Here is a 24,868-nt window from a genome sequence, read left to right as displayed (position 1 = left end):
CATACTGAAATGTTTCGTTTTGATGCGTTCTAAATAAAATAGTTCAGTTTTACACTTCAAAATAATATTTTGGCTTCGAGTTTTATAGAATCATAGAATAGTCTGGGCAGGAAGGGACCTCCAAAGCTCATCCAGTCCAGCCCCCTCTGCAGTCAGCAGGGGCATCCCCAACTAGATCAGGTTGCCCAGGGCCCTGTCCAGCCTCACCTTGAATATCTCCAGGGATGGGGGCCACAACCACCTCCCTGGGCAACCTGTTCCAGTGTTCCACCACCCTCATGGTAAAGAACTTGTGCCTAACATCCAATCTAAATCTGCTCTGCTCTAGTTTGAAGCCATTGTCCCTCATCCTGTCCCTGCAGGCCTTTGCAAACAGTCTCTCTGCAGCCTTCCTGTAGCCCCCTTCAGGTACTGGCAGGCTGCTATTAGGTCTCCCTGGAGTCTTCTCTTCTCCATGCTGAACACCCCCAGCTCCCTCAGCCTGGCCTCACAGCAGAGCTGCTCCAACCCCCTGAGCATTTTCATGGCCCTCCTCTGGACCTGCAGGTGAGGTCTCACCAGAGCAGAGTACATTTTCTTTCAAAGTTTGAAAATTGGTTTGTAAGCAAAACGAGAGCTGTTTCATTTTGAGTTGAACAACTGCTTTGGGCTGACCCAAAATGAATTTTTTGGTTTAATCCTTCAGTTGGGTCACCAAAGAGAAACTCTGTTGTGCACGCAGTTCTGATTTCTGTTGCCCTATTTCCTTTTCCTCACGGACTAGCTGTAATTTTCAGAGGCTCTTGACCTAATGGTGTTGGGGAAGGCATCTGTGGTGGGTTGAAAAATTCCCCCCAACATTAAATTTGCCAGACCAGCTCAGCTGGAAGCAAATGGATGCTGTATTTACAATCAAAACTACAATCTACAATGAAATGCAGTGAATGCGTACAAAATATATAATATTTACGATATTTACAGGGATTACAATTAATAAACAGCAGAAGGACCTCCCTGGCTGAAGACCAGGGGAAAGTAGTAGCTTCTCCCCCCCCTGCTTCCCCCTTATCCCTCTGCACAAAAGGGACAAGAGAAAGGAGCAGAGAGATATTTTGTTAGACTGAGCCAGGACAATGCAGCCAAGGTCAAGCAGAAGCCCTGGAACAGGCTGCCCAGAGAGGTTGTGGAGTCTCCTTCTCTGGAGACTTTCCAACCCCACCTGGATGCATTCCTGTGTGGACTACCCAAAGTGATGCTGCTCCGGCAGGGGGGTTGGACCTGATGATCTCTTGATCATCCCTTCCAACCTCTGATACACTGTGAGACTGTGATCTCCCAGCCTGAGGAATTGAGAAGAGAGAGAGTTTTGGAACTAAATCTCATGGTAGATACTTCTCCAGTGGGATTGTTTAGAACTATCATTATTTTCCTTTTCACACCCAATGGTGATTTACTTACATTTCACCACTTTCTGCTGGAGATCAGTGAAAAATATTTAAAGGCATAGCCTAAAACTCCCCCAGCACCTACTTCATATCCTTTGTCAAGGACACCTCCACTGGAGAGGCTGGAGGACTTCTTCCTGAGTGAAAGGTGACAGAGCTGCCTACTGCCAAGTTTGCATTCTCTTGGCTTGTCCTCCTCTTTGCTTGCAAGAGGTAACCAGAACAGGCACTCTTTTTGCTGCCTAAGTAACTATAAAGTACCTAAGCTGCCTGTGAAACTGCAGAATGTGTAGACAGAGGAACTCAAAGCACGAACAGCAGTTTCCACATCCTGCTGAATGAGTGGTGGTGACAGTTGAAGAAATGTCCCTTAAATGCATTGGAAACTTACTCAGTTGTGAGACTTACACATTCAGTGTCTCCATAGAGGCTCCTTAAGTGACCTAGAACAAGAGAGGGTTGGTGTTTCCACTTTGCTGTTGGAAGGAGATTAGAGACAGTGTACAGAACTGAAGGTACCCTGATGGTAAAAGCAGTGGCAGGTGACTGTGTCAGCTTCTGCCTCACATTAGCTAAACAATCAGCTGCTTGGAAGGATGCATGACTGCACTGAACAAAAGTAAATGCCCAATAACCTTTTCACAGCATCACAGAATCACAGAATGTTAGGGGTTAGAAGGGACCCTGAAAGATCACAGAAATCACAGAAATCACAAGAAACATTCAGGTTGGAAAAGACCCTCAGGATCACCAATTTCAAATCATCCAGTCCAAGTCCCCTGCCAGAGCAGGAGCACCTACAGCAGATCACACAGGAACACATCCAGGCAGGTTTGGAACATCTCCAGAGAGGGAGACTCCACAACCCCCCTGGGCAGCCTGTTCCAGTGTTCTGGGACCCTCACAGGGAAAACATTTTTCCTCATGTCTCCATGGAACTCCCTATGCCTCAGCTTCCACCACTGCCCCTTGTGCTGTCATTGGGCATCACCCAGCAGAGCCTGGCTCCAGCCTCTGGGCACTCACCCTGCACATCTTTATCAAAATGAATGAGGTCACCTCTCAGGCTCCTCTACTCCAAGCTACAGAGCTGGTTAACACCCAGCTGCAGAGGTTATCAGGCAAACTGGATGAATTTCACCACTAGCAAAAGTGTTAAACCACCATGGAAGGGAAATACTTTCTTCTGAAGTCTAGGAAACCACTCTCTCTGTTTAAGCTTTAAATACCTCATCCCAGGCCAAACTCACAGATTGCTATAAGTGAATCTAGAATTCACTGCTGAATAGTATAGAAAAGAAGAACACTCCTATGTATTTAGTAACAAGGTCTTTACTATGAGGGTGGTGGATCACTGGAATAGGATGCCCAGAGAGATGGTTGAAGCCCCTTCCCTGGAAATATTCAAGGTGAGGCTCCATGAGACCCTGGGCAACCTGGTTTAGTTGGGGATAGCCCTGCTGACTGCAGAGGTGGTTGGACTGGATGAGCTTTGGAGGTTCCTTCCACCCCAGACCATTCTATGATTCTATGATTCTATGATTCTGTGAGTCTGTGACTCTGTGATTCTGTGATTCTATGATTCTGTGTTTCTGTGATTCTATGATTCTGTGATTCTATGATTCTATTTCCTCCTTTAAAAAGAAATAATAATAAAAACAATTTAAAAAAATGAGAAGAGCAATCCATATACCTTACACAAATTAATTCATGAGACCCAAATACAAAGATATTTTTTGAATCTTTTTTTTTTTTTCAGTATGAAGGGTTAAGGCAGAGCATTAAATATTTACAAGATCAGGCTATTTTTCTTCTCTGGGATTGGTTAAAGAGGGAGGGCAAATGTTCTAAAATGAAAATATAATCTGCTTTTCCCAGGGCAACAAAACCAGAACTAGGAACAGGGTCTTGACTGTGAGGGTAGTGGAGAGCTGGAGTGGGTTGACCAGGCAGGTGGTTGGGGCTCCATCCCTGGAGATATTCAAGGCGAGGCTCAACAGGGCTCTGGGCAACCTGATCTAACTGGGGATGTGCCTGCTGACTGCAGAGGGGGTTGGAGTGGCTGACCTTTGGAGGTCCCATCCAACCCAGACCATTCTATGATTCTATGAACTATTTTTGTGTCTTTGACTTGCTGACTTGAAACTTTTGCATGACTGGGGGGAAAGTCTGATGAGGAGAGGCTGAAGGAGCTGGGGGTGTTCAGCCTGGAGAAGAGGAGACTCAGGGGGGACCTTAGCACACTCTACAAGTACCTGAAGGGAAGCTGTAGTCAGGTGGGGGTCAGGCTCTGCTCCCAGGCAACTTGGGACAGGACAAGAGGGCATGGCCTGAAGCTGTGCCAGCCTATGACCTAACACCACCACACCACCAGACCATGGCACCAAGTGCCACATCCAATCTTGCCTTAAACATCTCCAGGGATGGTGACTCCTCCACCTCCCTGGGCAGTCCATCCTAGTCTCTAATTCCCCTTTCCATCAGGAAGTGCTTCCTAACATCCAACCTAACCTCCCCTGGCACTAGTTAAAGCTAACTCTGAATATGTTACTCATAAAGTGCAAAGAGATGTTAATGCCCAGAGGAAATGTAATTAGGTTTGTTGGTTTGGTCTTTTCTTTTTCTTCTTTCTTTTTCTTTTTTTTTTTTTTTCTGATTCATCTTGTTGTCTAGGTTTGAGTCTGACTTCTGCTTTACTTAATGCCTTGTAAATTTTTTTTTTTTTAAAGGCATAGCGTGAAAAAAAATCTGTGTGGTGGATGTGTGGCTCTGTTGGTGGGGAGCCACAGAGATAACGAAGGGACTGAAGCAACTTTCATCTGAGGAGAAGCAGTGAGGATTGAGACTGTTCACCCTGGAGAACAGAAGGGTCAGGGAGATCCTATCAACATATAAAATATCTGAGGAGAGGTAGTAAAGAAGAGAGCCAGGCTCCTCTCAGTGCTGCCCAGGGACAGGATAAGAGGCAATAGTCACAAATTAAAATGCATGAGATTCCATCAGAGCACACTAAGACAGTTTTTTACTGTGAGGGTGACCAAACACTGGCACAGGTTGTCCAGGGAAGTTGTGGAGTTTCCACCCTTGAAGATACTCAAAAGCCATCCAAATGCAGTCCTGGACAACTGTCTGTCAGTGTCCCAGCTTGAGCAGGAAGGTTGGACAGCATGACCTCCAGAGGTGCCTTCCAACTTCACAGTATCAGAGTACATTAGAGGTTGGAAGGACCTCCAGAGATCATCAGGTCCAACCCCTCTGCCAAAGCAGGATCACCCAGGGGAGTCCACACAGGAATGCATCCAGGTGGGGTTGGAAAGTCTCCAGAGAAGGAGACTCCACAACCTCTCTGGGCAGCCTGCTCCAGGGCTCCCTCACCCTCACTGCAAAGAAGTTTCTCCTCATGTTGAGCTGAAACCTTCTCTGTTCAAGTTTGTCTCCATTGGTCCTTGGCTTATTGCTGTGCCCCACCCAAAAGAGCCTGGCCCCCTCCACCTGATACTCACCCTTCAGCTACTGGTAGACATTGATCAGATCCCCTCTCAACCTTCTCTTCTTCAGACTAAAGAGCCCCAGATCTCTCAGTCTCTCTTCACAGGGGAGCTGCTCAACTCCCCTGCATCTGTACATTCTACACAGATCAAGATAAATTGGTATTAATAATATCTGCTGAGCTCATATAGATCAGAGAGTGCCGTGGCTCACAATAAGATGAAGAGAGGAACTTCACCAGGTTGGTGGTCTCAGGCACTCAACATGCAAAGAGGTCACACACAGCCCTCTTTGAAGCAGTCCTTAGCCAGGGTACATCAGGCAAGATTTCCTTCTCTAAAAAGCTGGATGCTCTGTTAGTTCCTCTTATTCTTTTTTTCTCTTAGGTATTTTCTTTCTCTTTCATTCTCACGGTAATAAACATTTCAATAGAACTTATTATGTGTTACAGGTAGTTTATTATCCCCCATTGTTCACTGATACTCTACATCTAAACTTTTCCATGTGGAGCAAACCCATTCCCTTTGAGGCAGGCTCCTTGAATTCCTTGTGGTTCCCAGCCTACCTCTTGCTGCTGTGTTTTGTTGTTGTCCTCAGACTGTCTCTGGATGATTCACTTCCACTGCTTCCAAAAGCTTTGCAGATCTTTTCTGTCTTCATTGTGGAAGGGGCTGGAGCCCTGAATTACAGAATCACAGAATGGTCTGGGTTGGAAGGGACCTCTGACGGTCATCCAATTCGACCCCCTCTGCAGTCAGCAGGGACATCCCCAACTAGATCAGGTTGCCCACAGCCCTGTTGAGGCTCACCTTAGATAGCTTCAGGGATGGGGCCACAACCACCTCCCTGGGCAACCTGTTCCAGTGTTCCACCACCCTCATGGTAAAGAACTTGTTCCTAACATCCAATCTCAATCTGCTCTGCTCTAGTCTGAAGCCATTGTCCCTCATCCTGTCCCTGCAGGCCTTTGCAAACAGTCTCTCTCCATCCTTCTTGTAGCCCCCTTCAGGTACTGGCAGGCTGCTATTAGGTCTCCCTGGAGCCTTCTCTTCTCCAGGCTGAACACCCCCAGCTCCCTCAGCTTGTTCTTGTAGCAGAGGACAAGAAGTTACTTCCTCTGCTTCATATACCTTTAATACACCTCACATAACTTTAATATACTTCATATACTTTTAATATACCTCACATAACTTTAATGTACTTCACATACCTTTAATATATTTCCCATAACTTTAATATACTTCATATACCTTTAATATACCTCACATAACTTTCCTATACCTCACACACCTCTAATATACGTCACATAAATTTAATAACACAGTTTCTTTGGTATTCTAAATTATTTATACCAGAATTATGCCTGAGTGCCAAAGTGGCACTAAAATCCAGTGTATCAAGCATGACACAGGAACCCCAAAGGTCTTCTCTGTTCTCAAGAGGTAGCAGATGAGAAAATTATAGAATGTGGCTATTGATTAAGTCAGCACATCAAAAAAAATAAGGGGAAGTTCAACCAGTTTTACAGGATTAGGTAGTAAATGGTACCTGCCATCACAGGATCACATGGGATCACAGGATGTGAGGGGTTGGAAGGGACCTTTGAAGATCATCAAGTCCAACCCCCCTGCCAGAGCAGGACCAGAGAACCCAGCACAGGGCACACAGGAACACATCCAGACAGGGCTGGAAAGGCTCCAGAGAAGGAGACTCCACAACCTCTCTGGGCAGCCTGTTCCAGGGCTCTGGGACCCTCACAGTGAAGAAGTTCCTCCTCAAGTTGAGGTGGAACCTCCAGTGTTGCAGTTTCCATTCATTGCCCCTTGTCCTATCCCAGGGTGCAACTGAGCAGAGGCTGTCCCCTCTCTCTTGACCCCCAGCAATCAGCTATTGATAGACATTGATCAGATCCCCTCTCAGTCTTCTCCTCTCCACACTAACCAGCCCCAGGGGTCTCAGCCTCTTCTCACCATGCAGCGCTCCAGTCCCTTCAGCATCCTTGTAGCCTTCTGTTGGGCTCTCTCCAGCAGATCCCTGTCCCTCTCATACTGGGGAGCCCAGAACTGGACACACTATTCCAGGTGTGGCCTTAGCATTCTTCTATGACAGGAAAGAGAGGAAATTCCTCTTTCCTTTATAGGTGTTTATTTATTTTTTAAGTTATGGTCACCATGCATCTGTATCCATCAGCATCCTTCTACACCACTCAGATGCCAAGGTAGCCAATTCAATAAGAAGTTTATTGATTGACGGCTGGAGGTCTGTAGAGCCCAAGGCAAGGATGTCACTGCTACAGCCCTCTAAGCATGGGGATAGGAACTCCCAGAGCAGACAAAATGAAACTCAAGAGCTCTAGGGTTTTCCAACAACGTCAGGAGGTTCAGAGGCGTTCAAGATTATTGATTTTTGTGTGAAAAGCCATGCCAGACTGGCTACATGACCTATTTCTTCCACTTAGAGGAAATGTCTTGACCAGAGAGTACCACACCTTGGGGAACTCAAGGCAGGTTTGCATTCTGACTCTGCTCTTGCTGAAATCCAGTTCTAGGAACAAACTAGAAGCGGCTAATCTGCTGTCCACATGCCTTGTGCTGTGAGGTTTGCTGCACCTCATCTGACAATTCTACAGCATTTAGAGAGTTTAAGCACAGATTGCAAGTTTGGGCACCTCAATCCAAGAGAGATATGGAGGTGCTGGAGTCAGGGCAGAGGAGGGCAAGGAAGCTGAGGGGAGCCTGGAGAATAAATCTGATGAAGAGAGACTGAAGGAGCTGGGGATGGTTAGTGTGAAAGAGAGGAGGCTGAGGGGAGACCTCCTGGCTCTCTACAACTCCCTGAAAGAACACAGTGGAGAGGTTGGTGCTGGTCTCTTCTCCCAGGTAATTACTGACAGAACAAGAGGGAATGGCCTCAAGCTACCACTGGGTAGGTTTAGACTGGACATTATAAAACCTTTTTTCAGGGCAAGAGTGGTCAGGGATTGGAATGTGCTGGGCAGGGAGGTGGTGGAGTCCCCAAGCCTGGCTGTGTTTGAAGGTGGTTTGGCTGTGGTGCTTGGGGCTGTGGTTTAGGGGTGAGCCTTGTAGAGTAGGGTTCTGGGTTGGCCTTGGTGTTCCTGATTGACTTTCCCAACCTGAATGTTTCTGTGATTCTAGTGAAGGCTAAAATGCAGAGAGGCTCAGGTGTCCACCATCTCCTTGTTGGTCCTTTTTGGCCCTGGCGCCCATCAGCACTTCAGCACTGGTGAGGCAGCTGAGATATGTGGATGCTGCTGTTGTAAAATGCATTTTCCAGAGCTGTTATGAGTGGGAGACCTTGGAGCTGGATGTGAGTCCAGCTTGGCCTGGGGGCTGCATGGATGTTTGTGTAAATGGCCAGTGGGAACAAGGCCAGGTGAGTTTATAGTCCACCTCATCTCACCCTTCCTCCTCCCAAAGCCAGCCCATGCTCTGGCAGCTCTAACACCCTCTGACTGGTATCGGTTGTAGTTTAAATTTAGTTTTCTCTGATCTGCTTAAGCCCTTCTGTGTTGTTTGTGTAAGGTTAAATGAGTAAAAACCTCTCTTCTGGGTGAAGTTTTAAAGAGCTTTCTTTTACTTTCACAAAATAACATCACTTTAGATTGAAGTATTTTTGTGCTGGACCTAAAGCTGATTGCTGCCTCTTCTTGTGTACTCCTCAGGCAGCATTAGGTGTGCTGAGTTTGTGTTTGGTGCAGGGTTTGGTAGTGATGCAGGGGGCTAGTGCTATGGGGTCCTGTAAGATGATTCAATAAGCTCCCCCCAGCTCCAAGCTGGACTCACCTCTGGCCAAGGCTGAGCCAATCAGAGCCTCTGTGATGACATATTTAAGACAGGAAAAACTGTTAAAGCCTTTTTTCATGCTAAACAGCCTGCTGCTTCTACCAGGGAAAAATCCTGTCCTGGCAAAAGGCTAATCACAGGCATTAAAACAGGAACCAGACACCTTTGTTACCAGTTCACAGAATCACAGAATCACAGAGTGTTAGGGGTTGAAAGGCACCTCGAAAGGTCATCCAGTCCAAACCCCTACCAGAGCAGATCACACAGGAACACATCCAGGCAGGTTTGGAATATCTCCAGAGAGGGAGACTCCACAACCCCCCTGGGCAGCCTCTCCCAGTGTTCTGGCACCCTCACAGGGGAAAAATTCTTCCTCCTGTTTCCATGGAGCTTCTTATGCCTCAGCTTCCACCATTGCCCCTTGTGCTGTCATTGGGCATCACCCAGCAGAGCCTGGCTCCAGCCTCTTGGCTCTTTGCATCTTTATCAACATGAATGAGGTCACCTCTCAGGCTCCTCCTCTCCAAGCTCCAGAGCCCTCAGCTCCCTCAGGTTCTCCTCATAAGGAAGATGTTCCACTGCCTTCAGCATCTTTGTGGCTCTGCACTGGACTCTTTCAAGCAGTTCCCTGAGTTCCTTCTTGAACTAAGGGGCCCAGAACTGGACACAATATTCCAGATGGAGCCTCACCAGGGCAGAGTAGAGGAGGAGGTGAATCTCTCTGGACCTCCTAACCACAGCCCTTCTAATCCACCCCAGAACGGCTTTGGCCTTCTTGACCACCAGAGCTCATTGCTGGCTCATGGTCAACCTCCCATCCACCAGGACCCCCAGGTCCTTGTCCCCTTCACTGCTCTCCAGCAGCTCAGTCTCCAACCTGTAATGCTCCACGGGGTTGTTCTTTCCCAGGTGCAAGACTCATGGTGCAATACTGTAAGCAAAACTGACATGTAGGCTGTCATGAGTGTCTGTGACACAGAGATCTCAAAATCAGGCCTGCACAAAATGTTCCATGGAACTTCCTATGCCTCAACTTCCACCAGTGCCCCTTGTGCTGTCATTGGGCATCACCCAGCAGAGCCTGGCTCCAGCCTCTGGGCACTCAGCCTGCACATCTTCATAAACACAAATGCTGTACCCCTGAAGCAAAGCACTCCTCACAGTCATCTTTTAAAGGCAGAGAGGACCAACTTTCTTATAGGTAACTGATCTTCTCATGGTCGTTGGGTTAAATTAGTAAAGATATTTTTTTCTTCTCTGGGCCACTACCTTTCAGAAAATCACAGGCTCACAGGATGTCAGGGGTTGGAAGGGACCTCTGAAGATCATTGGTTCCAATGTCCCTGCCAGAGCAGGACAGGTTTAGTGGAAAGAAAACCCCAAAAGAATCACACATTTGGCATAGTTTATTATAAACCCACTTCTAACGAGCTCTCAAACTACCTTTTCCTCACTTGACCACCACTTCAATGAAAGAAGACTTCTCATATGAGAGGGAAGTTCTTCTTTCCTGGAAGCCTTGACCCCGCTGCCAGTAAATATGGAGATATCGTGTAGAAAAAAAAAAAAAGAAACAAAAAACCCAAAAACGTCACAGATGACTGTGGTCAAATTTGTTGAAAGTGGAGCAAGTGGGATATAAAAAAAAAAAAAAAAAAGAAAAGAAAAGGAAAGAAAAGAAAAAAGCAGAGCAACAATTGCTGATCAACCAGCACACAGGCAAGAGGTTATCTCCACCAGCATCTCGGCGCAGAAGCCGCTTTGAGGGTTAACAAAATTAGGTTAACCTCTGTCATCTAACCAGGCTTTGCTCTATCACATCTGCTGCCTGTGACTGGAGAGGCACAAAGATTCGGGAGTGAAGATGAAAGTCTCTTCTCTTTTCAGGTGGGGGCATTTTTTCCTTCTGCTTTGCCTTTTCCCTGCGGAAAGCAAAAAGTCACCTGCAGGGAAGCACAGCTGCCGGAAAGGACTCCTCTCCCAAGTGACAGAGAACCTCTATGTCAAGGCAACTAGCTTAAAGTCATCTGTTCCTGTGAGTTATCATGTCAAGGCAACTAGCTTAAAATCTTCTGTTCCTGTGAGTTGTCATGTCAAGGCAACTAGCTTAAAATCTTCTGTTCCTGTGAGTTGTCATGTCAAGGCAACTAGCTTAAAATCTTCTGTTCCTGTGAGTTGTCATGTCAAGGTAACTAGCTTAAAATCTTCTGTTCCTGTGAGTTATCATGTCAAGGTAACTAGCTTAAAATCTTCTGTTCCTGTGAGTTGTCATGTCAAGGTAACTAGCTTAAAGTCATCTGTTCCTGTGAGTTATCATGTCAAGGCAACTAGTTTAAAGTCATCTGTTCCTGTGAGTTATCATGTCAAGGTAACTAGCTTAAAATCATCTGTTCCTGTGAGTTGTCATGTCAAGGTAACTAGTTTAAAGTCATCTGTTCCTGTGAGTTATCATGTCAAGATAACTAGCTTAAAATCATCTGTTCCTGTGAGTTGTCATGTCAAGGTAACTAGTTTAAAGTCATCTGTTACTGTGAGTTATCATGTCAAGGTAACTAGTTTAAAATCATCTGTTCCTGTGAGTTATCATGTCAAGGTAACTAGCTTAAAGTCATCTGTTCCTGTGAGTTATCATGTCAAGGCAACTAGTTTAAAATCATCTGTTCCTGTGAGTTATCATGTCAAGGTAACTAGCTTAAAGTCATCTGTTCCTGTGAGTTATCATGTCAAGGTAACTAGCTTAAAATCATCTGTTCCTGTGAGTTGTCATGTCAAGGTAACTAGTTTAAAGTCATCTGTTACTGTGAGTTATCATGTCAAGGTAACTAGTTTAAAATCATCTGTTCCTGTGAGTTATCATGTCAAGGTAACTAGTTTAAAATCATCTGTTCCTGTGAGTTGTCATGTCAAGGTAACTAGTTTAAAGTCATCTGTTCCTGTGAGTTATCATGTCAAGGTAACTAGTTTAAAATCATCTGTTCCTGTGAGTTATCATGTCAAGGTAAGTAGCTTAAAGTCATCTGTTCCTGTGAGTTATCATGTCAAGGTAACTAGTTTAAAATCATCTGTTCCTGTGAGTTATCATGTCAAGGCAACTAATTTAAAACCATCTGCTCCTGTAAGCTGCTCCCACCAGTAGTAAAGTTCCTTTTATTTGCAGGATGCTCCTTTGCCATCTTCATCACTGAGCACCTGAAAACTTGAATAAGATGAATGATCTCTAACATATCTGAGAGGCAGGGCAATGTCACTACTTCTTTTTGTAAAGATAAGGACAAAAAAAGAGAAGACCTTACAGAGAGGTGGGATGAGTTTTACAAGGAGTTTGCTTTGGGAGATGTTTGTAGATAGGCTGGGATTGGAACACAGATCTCCTGAGTCCTCAACTTACATCTGAAAAAAAGATTATAATGATTGTTATTACTCAATGATCTCTTGAGGTGGATGATCTCTTGAGATCCCTTCCAACCTCTAATGTACTGTGATGCTGTGATACCACTAAGTTTCCTACAAGTTTCCTCAAAACTCTGTCTCTGTTCTTCTGCCTAGGTTAATTAACGTAAGTTCATTGTGTTTTACAGAGGGACCTCATCAAGAACACAAGACTGCTTAAAAAGAACACAAAGATGCTGTTCATGGTAAGATTTATACCACTGCTTCTCCACTTTGGTTACTTCGGTTTTTCTTTGGTCAGTGTACATAGGAATGAATAATCAAATGCAGTGAGAGCTGACACAGGAATCACTTGGGTGTAACTGGGAAAGACTGAGCTCTCCAGCTCAAGAGGGACAGGGATCTGCTGGAGAGAGTCCAGTGGAGGGCTGGAAGGATGCTGAAGGGACTGGAGCACTGCCTGGTGAGGAGAGGCTGAGAGCCCTGGGGCTGTTTAGTGTGGAGAGGAGAAGACTGAGAGGGGATCTGATCAATGTCTATCAGTAGCTGAGGGCTGGGGGTCAAGAGGGAGTGGACAGCCTCTGCTCAGTTGCACCTTGTGATAGGACAAGGGGCAATGGATAGAAACTCCAGCACAGGAGGTTCCACCTCAACACGAGGAGGAACTTCTTGACTGTGAGGGTCCCAGAGCACTGGAACAGGCTGCCCAGAGAGGTTGTGGAGTTTCCTTCTCCTGAGCCTTTCCAGCCCTGTCTGGATGTGTTCCTGTGTGCCCTGTGCTGGATTCTCTGGTCCTGCTCTGGCAGGGGAGTTGGACTGGAAGATCTCCAGAGGTCCCTTCCAACCCTTCACATCCTGTGATCCTGTGATTACAGTTATGAAAGCCATATGTTTAATGAAGTCCTCTGCTTAGAGGAAGAGTGAAGCTTGTTATCCTTGTCCCATGGCAGGGGACATTGCCCTGGGACATGAGGGAACAGTTCAGTGTGGTGTGGGGAGGAAGAGGTGGATTTGTAAAGCCTGGCTGTAGGTGTTTCTCCCTAGGAGGTCGCAGTGGTGCTCTGCCAGGGGAATTGGGGTGAGGGTGTTTGCTGTGTTGAGGAGCAGTGTGCTCATGGTAGCACTTGCTCCTCTGTGAACACCTGGCTGCATGCAGCCTCCCCAGCAATGCTTTCAGGCATTAGCTCATTCACCTGAGGGACAGGGCCACAGCCACTGCACTGGCAGCTGAGGCACCTTCTCCTGAGGGGTGCTGCAGAGCAGCTGGGACACCAGAGCAGCTCTGACTTCTGCAGATGCACTGGATGAGGAATATCAGAGTTCCACAGTGCAATTCAGCTTGGGAGTGAGTCACCAAACCTGGGGTACCTACTTGTAAGTGACCACAAGGGTGTGAGGTATTTTAACTCTTAAAGCAAAGATCCAGTCAGCAGGGACAACTGAGTCACTCTGTCCTTAAGTACCAGTCCACTGTCCTTTGAGCTCCCCTGGATTTTATTGATTATCTTGGGAGTGAAGGCTTCTTACCTGCCTGTGGGACCTACCTATGACTAGCTGTGTTCACCTAGTTACTTCTCCACCAGTGGGAATTTCACACCTGATACTTAGTTTCACTGTCTAAAAGTAAGCATATAGTCATTTGAAATACCTTTGGATATCCAAGAGACCTCACAGGCCAGGCAGATGTTACACAGGCTCACAGGATGTTAGGGGTTGGAAGGGACCTTTGAAGATCTTCCAGTCCAACCCCCCTGACAGAGCAGGACCAGAGAATCCAACACAGGTCACACAGGAACACATCCAGATGGGGTTGGAAAGGCTCCAGAGAAGGAGACTCCACAACCTCTCTGGGAGCCTGTTCCAGAGCTCTGTGACCCTCACAGTGAAGAAGTTCCTCCTCATGTTGAGGTGGAACCTCCTGTGCTGGAGTTTCCATCCATTGTCCCTTGTCCTATCCCAGGGTGCAAGTGAGCAGAAGCTGTCTCTGTCCCTTCCTTCCTGACCCCCAGCCCTCAGCTATTGATAGACATTGATCAGATCCCCTCTCAGTCTTCTCCTCTCCATGCTAAACAGCCCCAGGGCTCTCAGCCTCTCCTCACCAGGCAATGCTCCATTCCCTTCAGCATCACAGTCTCACAGTATATCAGAGGTTGGAAGGGACCTCCAGAGATCATCAGGTTCAACCCCCCTGCCAGAGCAGCATCACCCAGGGTAGTCTGCACAGGAATGCATCCAGGTGGGTTTGAAAAGTCTTCAGAGAAGGAGACTCCACAATGCCCCTGGGCAGCCTGTTCCAGGGCTCTGTCACCCTTGCAGCCCTCCCTTGGACTCTCTCCAGCAGATCCTTGTCCTTCTTCAACTGGGGAGAGGTGTGGAGGATGATCAGTCTCTTCTGGAGCAGCAGTTGGGGATGGGTAGGATGACCTATGGCATCTCACATGGTATGGGACACTGGCACACAGGAATATAACAAGGAGACCCTCAGTGACTCTCACACTTTGGTCAAGATAGTCTGACTGAACTCCTCAGTTTATCTCCCATTTATTCTTTATGGGTTTTAGACTGGACATTAGGAAAAAAATTTCCCAGCAAGAGTGGTCAGGGATTGGAATGTGCTGGGCAGGGAGGTGGTGGAGTCCCCAAGCCTGGCTGTGTTTGAAGGTGGTTTGGCTGTGGTGCTTGGGGCTGTGGTTTAGGGGTGAGCCTTGTAGAGTAGGGTTCTGGGTTGGCCTTGGTGATCCTGAGGGACTTTCCCAACCTGAATGTTTCTGTGATTCTGTGAAGTGCATTTGTTGTTGTCACTTCTGTTCATGGCTGGTCTCACCAGTCCTCCTTTGACCCCAGCCCAGCATCCTCCTGCCTTTCCTTCACAGGCACACTGAGATGTTTCAAAAGAAAGGAACCGATCCAATGGGATATTAAAATTCACTGAAGTGTTTTCCCTGGTTGTAGGCTTTCCAGCCATGCCTACTTCTAAGAGGCTGGAGTTTCAGGCTGAAGCTGGCTTGCAAGGCTTTCGTGTGGCAACTCTTCATCTGTTTTGTTTCCAGACGAACTGCAGCGTTCGAGATCAGCTCCTCTCCTTCTACGTGAAAAATGTTTTCAGTCATCTTGGAGCAAGAAGTGAGAAGCTGTATGTTATTAGTGCCTTCCAGGTCCTGCAAGCCAACATGAGTGCTTGTGTGAGTACAGTCTGGAGCCTCTGTTACAGGAAAGATCTGGAGGTGCTGGAATGTGTCCAGAGAAGGGCCACGAGGATGAGCAGAGGGCTGGAGCTGCTCTGCTATGAGGACAGACTGAGAGAGCTGGGGTTGTGCAGTCTGGAGAAGAGAAGGCTCTGAGGAGACCTTCTTGTGGCCTTCTGGGATCTGAAGGGGGCTACAAGAAAGCTGGGGAGGGACTTTTGAGGGTGTCAGGGAGTGATAGGACTGGGGAAAATGGATCCAAGCTAGGGGAGGGGAGATTTAGATTAGATACTAGGAAGAAGTTTTTCACCATGAGGGTGGTGAGACACTGGCACAGGTTGCTCAGGGAGGTGGTGGAAGCCTCATCCCTGGAGGTGTTTAAGCCCAGGCTGTATGTGGCTCTGAGCAACCTGCTTGTGGCTGGGGAGTTCACAGAATCACAGAATCAATAAGGTTGGAAAAGACCTCAAGGATCATCAAAGTCCAACCTGTCACCCACGACCTCATGACTACTAAACAATGTCACCAAGTGCCACATCCAATCCCCTCTTGAACACCTCCAGGGATGGTGACTCCACCTCCCTGGGCAGCCCATTCCAATGGTCAACAACTCTCTCTGGGAAGAACTTTCTCCTCACCTCCAGCCTAAACCTCCCCTGGCACATCTTGAGACTGTGTCCTCTTGTTCTGGTGCTGGTTGCCTGGGAGAAGAGACCAACCCCCACCTGGCTACAACCTCCCTTCAGGTAGTTGTAGACAGCAATGAGGTCTCCCCTGAGCCTCCTCTTCTCCAGGCTAAACACCCCCAGATCCCTGTGTTCGAGGCCTCTCCCCAGCCTCGTTGCCCTTCTCTGGACACGTTCAAGTATCTCAATATCCTTCTGAAATTGAGGGGCCCAGAACTGGATTAGATGTTAGGAAGAAGTTCTTCCCCATGAGGGTGGTGAGACACTGGCACAGGTTGCCCAGGGAGGTGGTGGAAGCCTCATCCCTGGAGGTTTTTGCAGCCAGGCTGGATGTGGCTCTGAGCAACCTGCTTGTGGCTGGGGAGTTGGTACTAGATGATCTTTGAGGTCCATTCCAACCCTGACAATTCTATGATTCTGTGATTCTATGGTTATGTGAGAGCCAAACTAACTCTGCATGGCTGAAAGGCTTGGGAAGGATTCCACCTCAGCTCTCCAATAAATAGAGAGGTGATTCAGAGTCATGGTGTGCCCTGCATCACAGATCACAGAATCACACAGTGGTAGGGGTTGGGAGGGACCTCTGGAGATCATTAAGTCCAACCCCCCTGCCAAGGCAGGATCACCTGGGGCAGGTCACCCAGGAACATGTCTAGGTGGGGTTTGAATGTCTCCAGAGATGGAGACTTCATCACCTCTCTGGGCAGCCTGCTCCAGGACTCTGCCACCCTTAAATTAAAGAAATTCTTCCTCATGTTCAGGTGAAATTTCTGTTGTTCAAGTTTGTGCCCCTTACCCCTTGGCCTGTCATTGGCACCACTGAACAAAGCCTGGCCCCATCCTTCTGGCACCCACCCTTTGAGTATTGATCAGAACTGATGAGATCCCCCCTTAGGCTGCACTTCTCCAGGCTAAACAGCCTCAGCTCTCTGTATTTGTTCATCACAGAGCTCTTCCAGACCCTTCAGCACCTTCATAGCCTTTCACTGCAGCCTTTCCAGCAAGTCCCTGCTTCATGAAGGCTTCCCCTCTGGGGCAGGGGAAGTTTAACACCACTCATTTCCTCCCAGAGTGAGCTTGCAGGGTGCAGGCAAGGTGGTGGAGATACCATGGGGACAAACCACTTCCCTGCTGCTGCTGTTGGCTTGTGCTTCCCTCCCAGCACCACAGCCACAAAGAGACAGGGCAGTTACAGGAGGAAATAGAGCTCCTCAGCTTTCCTCAACATAACACTGGTCATGCTTTCCTTCTCCAACAATGTGCCCACTGGACACCAGTAATCTTTACTCAGATGACATCTCTGCTCCTCCATACTGAACTATGAAGGAGCTGGTGGTGGTGTCTCATGAGTAAGCAAGGACTGCAATTATGAAGCTAAAGGGAGTGAGCACATGAGACCTGGACAGACTGAGAGCTGGGCAGAGAGGAACCTGATGAGGTTCAACAAGGATAAGTGCAGAGTCCTGCACCTGGGAAGGAAGAATAAACTGCAGCAGGACAGGTTGGGAGGGGATCTGCTGGAGAGCAGCCCCAAGGAGAAGGAGCTGGGAGTGCTGGTGGACAACAAGTTCTGCATGGGACAGCAATGTGCCCTGGTGGCCAAGAAGGCCAAAGGGATCCTGGGTTGCATTCAGAGGAGTGTGTCCAGCAGATCCAGGGAGGTTCTGCTCCCCCTCTACTCTACCCTAGTGAGGTCCCACCTGGAATATTGCATCCAGTTCTGGGGCTCCCCAGTTCAAGAGGGACAGGGATCTGCTGGAGAGAGTCCAAGGGAGGGCTACAAGGATGCTGAAGGGAATGGAGCACTGCCTGGTGAGGAGAGGCTGAGAGCCCTGGGGCTGTTTAGACTGGAGAGGAGAAGACTGAGAGGGGATCTGATCAATGTCTATCAATAGCTGAGGGCTGGGGGTCAGGAAGGAAGGGACAGGGACAGCCTCTGCTCACTTGTGCCCTGGGATAGGACAAGGGGCAATGGATGGAAACTGAAGCTCTTTCTAAACTAGAATTTGGAGAATCACTTTTCTGGTCTTGTAATGCCACAACAGGAAAGGCTGAGAGCCCTGGGGCTGTTTAGTGTGGAGAGGAGAACAATGAGAGGGGATCTGATCAATGTCTATCAATAGCTGAGGGGTGGCGGTCAAGAGGTTGGGGACAGCCTCTGCTCACTTGTGCCCTGGGATAGGCCAAGGGGCAATGGATGGAAACTACAGCACAGGAGGTTCCACCTCAACATGAGGAGGAACTTCTTGACTGTGAGGGTCCCAGAGCACTGGAACAGGCTGCCCAGAGAGGTTATGGAGTCTCCTTCTCTGGAGCCTTTCCAGCCCTGTCTGGATGTGTTCCTGTGTGACCTGTGCTGGATTCTATGGTCCTGGTCTTGCAGGGGGTTGGACTTATAGATCTCCAGAGGTCCCTTCCAGCCCCTAACATCTTGTGAGTCTGTGGTTTCCATGTGTCACCTGTGCCTGCTGTCAGAGCATGTTGTCAGGGAGTGATGCTGCCTACCAGTAACATGTTCCTAGGGGGCATCCAGATGTTCCAGGGAAGAGGCACCACATTATCATCCCACATCTGAAATACCAACAGGACAGCAGTTAAAACACACTTCTGCCCTTGAAAATATGCATACCATTATCCTACCATGCTAAGATGACACTGTCACTTGTGGGTCATTTTTCTTCTCATGTTTATGGGTAGATGAATAACCACAGGGTCTTCCTTAAAACTTTATTTCTTGTAAGGTATCTATATCTATCTATATCTATATCTATATCTATATCTATATCTATATCTATATCTATATCTATATCTATACCTATATCTATATCTATATCTATATCTATCTATTTATCTAATCCCCTAAAGCTGCAGTCCTCACAGGTCACAGTGTCCCAATATCTGTAGCATGGCTTAGAGTGAAATATAGCCCTAAATATCCAGGCAAATAGCTACAATAATTTTAAAAGCTGAGGGCAGGAGGAGAAGTCAATGAAATGTTAATGAATTAAAATGAATTAAAATGAATCTTAATTGTGCCTTCCAGAATCTGAAGGGGCTCTACAAGAAAGCTAGGGAGGGAATTTTTAGGGTATCAGGGAGTGATAGGACTGGAAGGAATGGATCCAAGCTAGAGGAGGGGAGATTCAGATTAGATGTGTAGGAGAAGTTCTTCCCCATGAGGGTGGTGAGACACCAGAAGGGAGGTGGTGGAAGCCTCATCCCTGGAGGTGTTTAAGGCCAGGCTGGATGTGGCTGTGAACAACCTGCTGTAGTGTGAGGTGTTCCTGCCCATGGCAGGGGGGTTGGAACTGGCTGCTCCTTGAGGTCCCTTCCAACCCTGACAATTCTGTGATTGTGTTATGATAGCATGGAAGAAAAGGACATTGACTCTATGTGCACAGAGATATTTGCAATGCAAAGATAAGCAGCTTCAGAGATCTCTTTGCAGGGTAATACTCAGGACACAACTGGATTGTTTGAATAATGTAAATGGATTCAAATCTCAGCGGGAGAAAACTCCACCAGCTTGCAGGTTCTTCATTTAAAACCATGCTAAACAGTTGCAATTTAGGGTCATTATTCACAGCACACTGCTGTGGTTCTCTCTGTCTGTCAAAATCCCAGATACTGCATGTTAGGATGTACTGTGCAGAAATCTCCTTCCTGTCTGGAAAAGCAATTACACCCTGCTCAAGTGCCAGTGCACACTGAGGAGTTCAAACTGCCAGCTGTGACTGAATTCAGAACATCAGTTGTTCTGAAATACCATCAATGATTGGAGCTTGCTGCATCACTTCACAGAATCACAGAATCACAGAATCATAGAGTCACAGAATCACAGAATCATAGAATCACAGAATCACAGAATCACAGAATCATAAAATCACAGAATCATAAAATCACAGAATCACAGAATCATAGAATCACAGAATCACAGAATCATAGAACCACAGAATCACAGAATCACAGAATCACAGAATCATAGAATCATGGAATCATAGAATCACAGAATCACAGAATCACAGAATCATAGAATCATGGAATCACAGAATCACAGAATCACAGAATCACAGAATCATAGAATCATGGAATCATGGAATCATAGAATCACGGAATCATAGAATCATAGAATCACAGACTCACAGAATCATAGAATCACAGAATCATAGAACCATAGAATCATAGAATCACAGAATCACAGAATGTTAGGGGCTGGAAAGGACCTCAAAAGCTCATCCAGTCCAACCCCCCCTGCCAGAGGAGGATCATCAAGAGCAGATCACACAGGAACACATCCAGGCAGGTCTGGAATATCTCCAGAGAGGGAGACTCCACAACCCCCCTGGGCAGCCAACAATTTTTTAGCATTGGCTTTGAATTAATACAAGCACCTAAAAAAAAAAAAAAAAAAAGTTAGCTTCCAGAAATAGGATGTCTCCTAGATGACAAGCCATCATTTCTCAGAGCTGGAAGAGACAGGGGAAATCCTTTTCTCTCCTACCAGTCTTTTTTTTAAGATCCAGAAAGACAGCTTGCTGTTTAGCCTTGTGTTGGGTAAAACACTGGCACTAATTGTGAAAAAGAGTGAAGGAGCTCTGAGGAATCTGCAGTGTTTTGTCTCCATAGCAGCACAGCAGCAAATGCTGTGTTTGGGGACTGAGCTGCTGGAGAGCAGTGAAGGGGAAAAGGACCTGGGGGTCCTAAGTGGATGGAAGGCTGACCATGAGCCAGCAATGTGCTCTGGAGGCCAAGAAGGCCAAAGCCGTTCTGGGGTGGATTAGAAGGGCTGTGGTTAGGAGGTCAAGAGAGGTTCTCCTGCCCCTTTACTCTGCCCTGGTGAGGATGCATCTGGAATATTGTGTCCAGTTCTGGGCCCCTCAGTTCAAGAAGGACCTCAGGAAACTGCTTGAAAGAGTCCAGCACAGAGCAACAAAAATGCTGAAGGGATTGGAACATATTCCTTGTGAGGAGAGACTGAGGGAGCTGAGGGTTCCAAGTTAAAGCTTGGAGGATACTGAGAGGTGACCTCATTGCTGTTGATCAAGATGTGCAGGGTGAGTGCCCAGAGGCTGGAGCCAGGCTCTGCTGGGTGATGCCCAATGACAGCACAAGGGGCAGTGGTGGAAGCTGAGGCATAGGAAGTTCCATGGAAACAGGAGGAAAAATGTTTCCCTGTGAGTGTGCCAGAACACTGGAACAGGCTGTCCAGGGGGGGGTTGTGGAGTCTCCCTCTCTAGAGGAATTCAAGAGCTGCCTGGATGTGTTCCTGTGTGATCTGCTCTGGGTGCTCCTGCTCTGGCAGGGGGGTTGGACTGGATGAGCTCTCAAGGTCCCTTCCAGCCCCTCACATTCTGCGATTTAGATTACAGCTTCACAGTAAAGAGGACAGTTTTCCTTTGATACTGGGAGCATCCACCTGCAGCACCACTGACCTGTTTACTTAGTGACATGCCCTAGCTGGCACAGAATCACAGAATGTTAGGGCCTGGAATGGACCTCAGAAGATCATCCAGTCCAGCTCCCCTGCCAGAGCAGGATCACCTAGAGCAGATCACACAGGAACACATCCAGGCAGGTTTTGAGTATCTCCAGAGAGGTACCATTGCCAAGAACACTGCAAAACTGCTTCTGAGGTCAGGCTCGTGGTCTTCTGTGAGTAGCAGCTTATGGAATTTTTTTTTTCTCATATTTGAGTGGGGCAGAGAAAGGAGCACAGAAAGGGAATGTATTCACTGCAGGATCTTTAATTGTTGCTTCACCATCATTAGGCAGAGCTTGCAGGCCTCGAGCAGAGATTGCAGCATCGCTCACAGTGACCAACATTGCTTGCTCATTTGTTTGCTTGCTCTTTATGCAGGAAGGACAGGGTTTGTTACCACTCAAGCTAGCACAGTCATTCAAGGTCAGTTCTGCTGCTGAATGTTTTCTGTGGGAATCTCCATTGTGCAAGCTGAGCTTAGGAAAAAGGGGGAAAACAAGAAAAAAAAAAGAAAAATGGAAAAAAGAGAAAAAAGAAAGAAAGAGGGAAAGAGGAAAAAAAGAGAGAGAAAAAGAGAAAGAGAGAGAAAGATAGAAAGAGAGAAAAAAGAGAAAGAAGGAAAGGGAGAAAAAGAGAGAAAAACAGAGAAAAAGAGAGAGAAAGGAAAAGATAGAAAGGGAAAAAAGAGAGAAAAAAAGAAAGAGAAAGAGAGAAAAAGAGAAAAAGAGAGAAAATATAGGAAAAGAGAGGAAAAGAGAGAGAAAGTAAAAAAAGAGAAAATGGGAGGAAAAATGGAGGAAAAAAGAGAGAAAAAGAGTAAAAAGCCCCAAGTCAGAAAGCACTGCCTTAGTGAAAAGATTTTTAAAGGTTTACAAATCAGAGGTGCTTTTGTTTCCAGTTTAATCCTGACTTGCAGAAGCACGAAAGGGATTTTGAAATCGTGCTTCTTTTTAAAGTACTCTGCGTGAGTAGGCTGCCGTTGTTGGCAGGCTGGACAACATCCAGGGTTTTCCCATTTTTTTTCCCCTGAAAGAATGATTCCTTCTCTCGGAAAGCCGGGGGAGCTGGGGAGTCAGCAAGCCGCGCTGCTCACACCGCTGGTGGCTGGCAGCTCCCTGCCCCTGCTGGGCGGGCAGCGCTGGTGGCAGGCAGCTCCCTGCCCCTGCTGGGCGGGCAGCGCTGGTGGCAGGCAGCTCCCTGCCCCTGCTGGGCGGGCAGCGCTGGTGGCTGGCAGCTCCCTGCCCCTGCTGGGCGAGCAGCGCTGGTGGCTGGCAGATCCCCGCCCCTGCTGGGCGAGCAGCGCTGGTGGCAGGCAGCTCCCTGCCCCTGCTGGGCGGGCAGCGCTGGTGGCTGGCAGCTCCCTGCCCCTGCTGGGCGGGCAGCGCTGGTGGCTGGCAGCTCCCTGCCCCTGCTGGGCGGGCAGCGCTGGTGGCTGGCAGCTCCCTGCCCCTGCTGGGCGGGCAGCGCTGGTGGCAGGCAGCTCCCTGCCCCTGCTGGGCGGGCAGCGCTGGTGGCTGGCAGCATCCTGCCCCGGCTGGGCGGGCAGGGTTGGTAGCTGGGCGGGGACTTGAGCAGGGCGCCCCCTGCCGGCAGTATCTCGGCAGCGTCCGCCGGCGGCTCCCCGCGGTGATCCCGCTGCTGGCGGCCGTCGGGGTCCCAGCGCCGAGCCGCTGCCGGTGCTTCGGGTGCTGTACAATGAACCGATCGACTCTTTCCTTCCCAAAACCAGCTTCCAGCTCTCGTCTTGCAGTAATGACACAACCTTATCTCTCTGATAGCACTAATGAGGGTAGAGGTAAACCAGAAGTTCTAAGTAAGACATTGTTGACTGGTTTGGGTGGGATTGGCAGGGAGCTCGGTAGTGATCACTTGGAGTGATCCTAATAAAAAACTTAGCCTGACACAAGGTTCTTGTCCCTCTGTGTGCTAGTGTTTAATAAGAAACACTTAGTGGTACTCATCTTAATTTTTTTTTTTTTTGACTCAACGTGCCAGGAAGTGCACAGGTGAAATAACACACCTGTAGTAGCAGGAGATGCTGAAGTAATGCTGAGTTCATACTTCTGACTAGTAGTCCTGTGGTGCCACACTGTGGGTTGGATTCTTCCTCACCACTAATGTCTTTGCATTAGCATCTTTGCTGCAACAAGTGCTTTTGGTTTCTTCTCACCCCTTCAGCATCCATGTGCTCCATCAACAAGGGTATCTTCTGCAGTCAAAAATCTAAAGAAAACCTTTCTTAAGGTAAGAGCAGGAGACTCTGGCCCCCAGCTGCACTGTTCAAGGTCCATGGGTGGTTTCTTTCCTAATGCCTATATCTTCTCTACAGCTTGGAGAGAAAGGAATCCACAAGGCCATCCATGAGCTGGACATTCTCCTTCCCTGGATTCAGGCCTACATACAAACTATTGTATGAAGGATGAGGAAGCAAAAGACACCACATCTCCTCTGTGTTAAGAACAGACCAAAAAAACCTGAAAATCAGCTGAGAGCCAGACATGAATCAGGCCTGGCAGTAACTCTCCCACTGAAGCAGGACCTCTCTAATACAGTGGCATAAAGAGGGATTTTCAAGAGCTTCCATGGCTAGCCTGGCATAGCAGCTAACTCCTCACCTGTAGTATGAGAGCAGCCTCCAAGGCAGTCCCAACGTGCTGATGTACTTCTTGTTCTGCCCGCCAGATGCCTTGCAGGCAGCTCCTGGACATATTGCATGATGATGACCTGAAATCTGCTGCTGTACTCAGTACACAATGTCCTGTGTGCTGTGGGCACAAGCTAGCCATGCCAGGTTGCCACCCAGGGTGACTACAACTCAAAGCAATGAGGATCACCTTTGAAAATCCCTGTCCTAAGCTACACTTTTTAGTTCATCTGTTTTAGCTATATGACAGCATACCCAAGCCACTCTACACATAAATAAGCAAATCAGTTATACACTGCTGGTAATTATTATTAATTATTAATTATCAATTAATTGATGAATGAGCCCTAATAAACATAATCCATGCCAAAAGTTTGGCCTGTGAGTCATGCAGGACCTTCAGCTGTGAGAGGCTCCACAGGAGATCACACAACCCATTGATAAATGGATTGCCTTTGACTATGACTGAGAGAGATTTATAGGAAGCTGTTACTCAGATGATGGCAGTGGCTTCCAAGTACCATACATACCAGAATGAAGATGGAGTTCCAGTTAAAGATTTACTGGAAGAAATTATCTAGGGGATGAAAATGTTCCCCATCAGTATCTTTGTGCTTCCACAGTGGGGAGATTCTGCAAAATTTTAGATCTCATAGTGCAAGTGTGCCTGGAGCATTGAACAGCATGGACCCAAAACATTTCCTCCTCTACATTGTTGATTTCTGCAGCCCAGAGGTGGTGGCTGGTCTCTGAGAGGTCATCTTTTGA

At 47.6% G+C, this 24,868-nt stretch overlaps 1 protein-coding gene across 1 annotated transcript; it reads left to right on the top strand.

Annotated features, from left to right (window-relative positions):
* Positions 1-10,580: 10,580 nt before the first annotated feature.
* On the top strand, positions 10,581-23,872 carry IL26 (interleukin 26). The gene is made up of 5 exons (XM_054399968.1): positions 10,581-10,751; positions 12,295-12,351; positions 15,157-15,288; positions 23,635-23,700; positions 23,786-23,872. Exons 1-5 carry the CDS (start codon positions 10,581-10,583, stop codon positions 23,870-23,872), a joined length of 513 nt encoding a protein of 170 aa, XP_054255943.1.
* Positions 23,873-24,868: the final 996 nt, after the last annotated feature.

The sequence above is a fragment of the Indicator indicator genome, chromosome 3 (genome assembly GCF_027791375.1).
Source record: "Indicator indicator isolate 239-I01 chromosome 3, UM_Iind_1.1, whole genome shotgun sequence".
NCBI classification, from domain to species: Eukaryota; Metazoa; Chordata; class Aves; order Piciformes; family Indicatoridae; genus Indicator; species Indicator indicator.
Note: the sequence above shows the minus strand (reverse complement) of the source record. Positions and strands in the feature narration are given on the sequence as shown.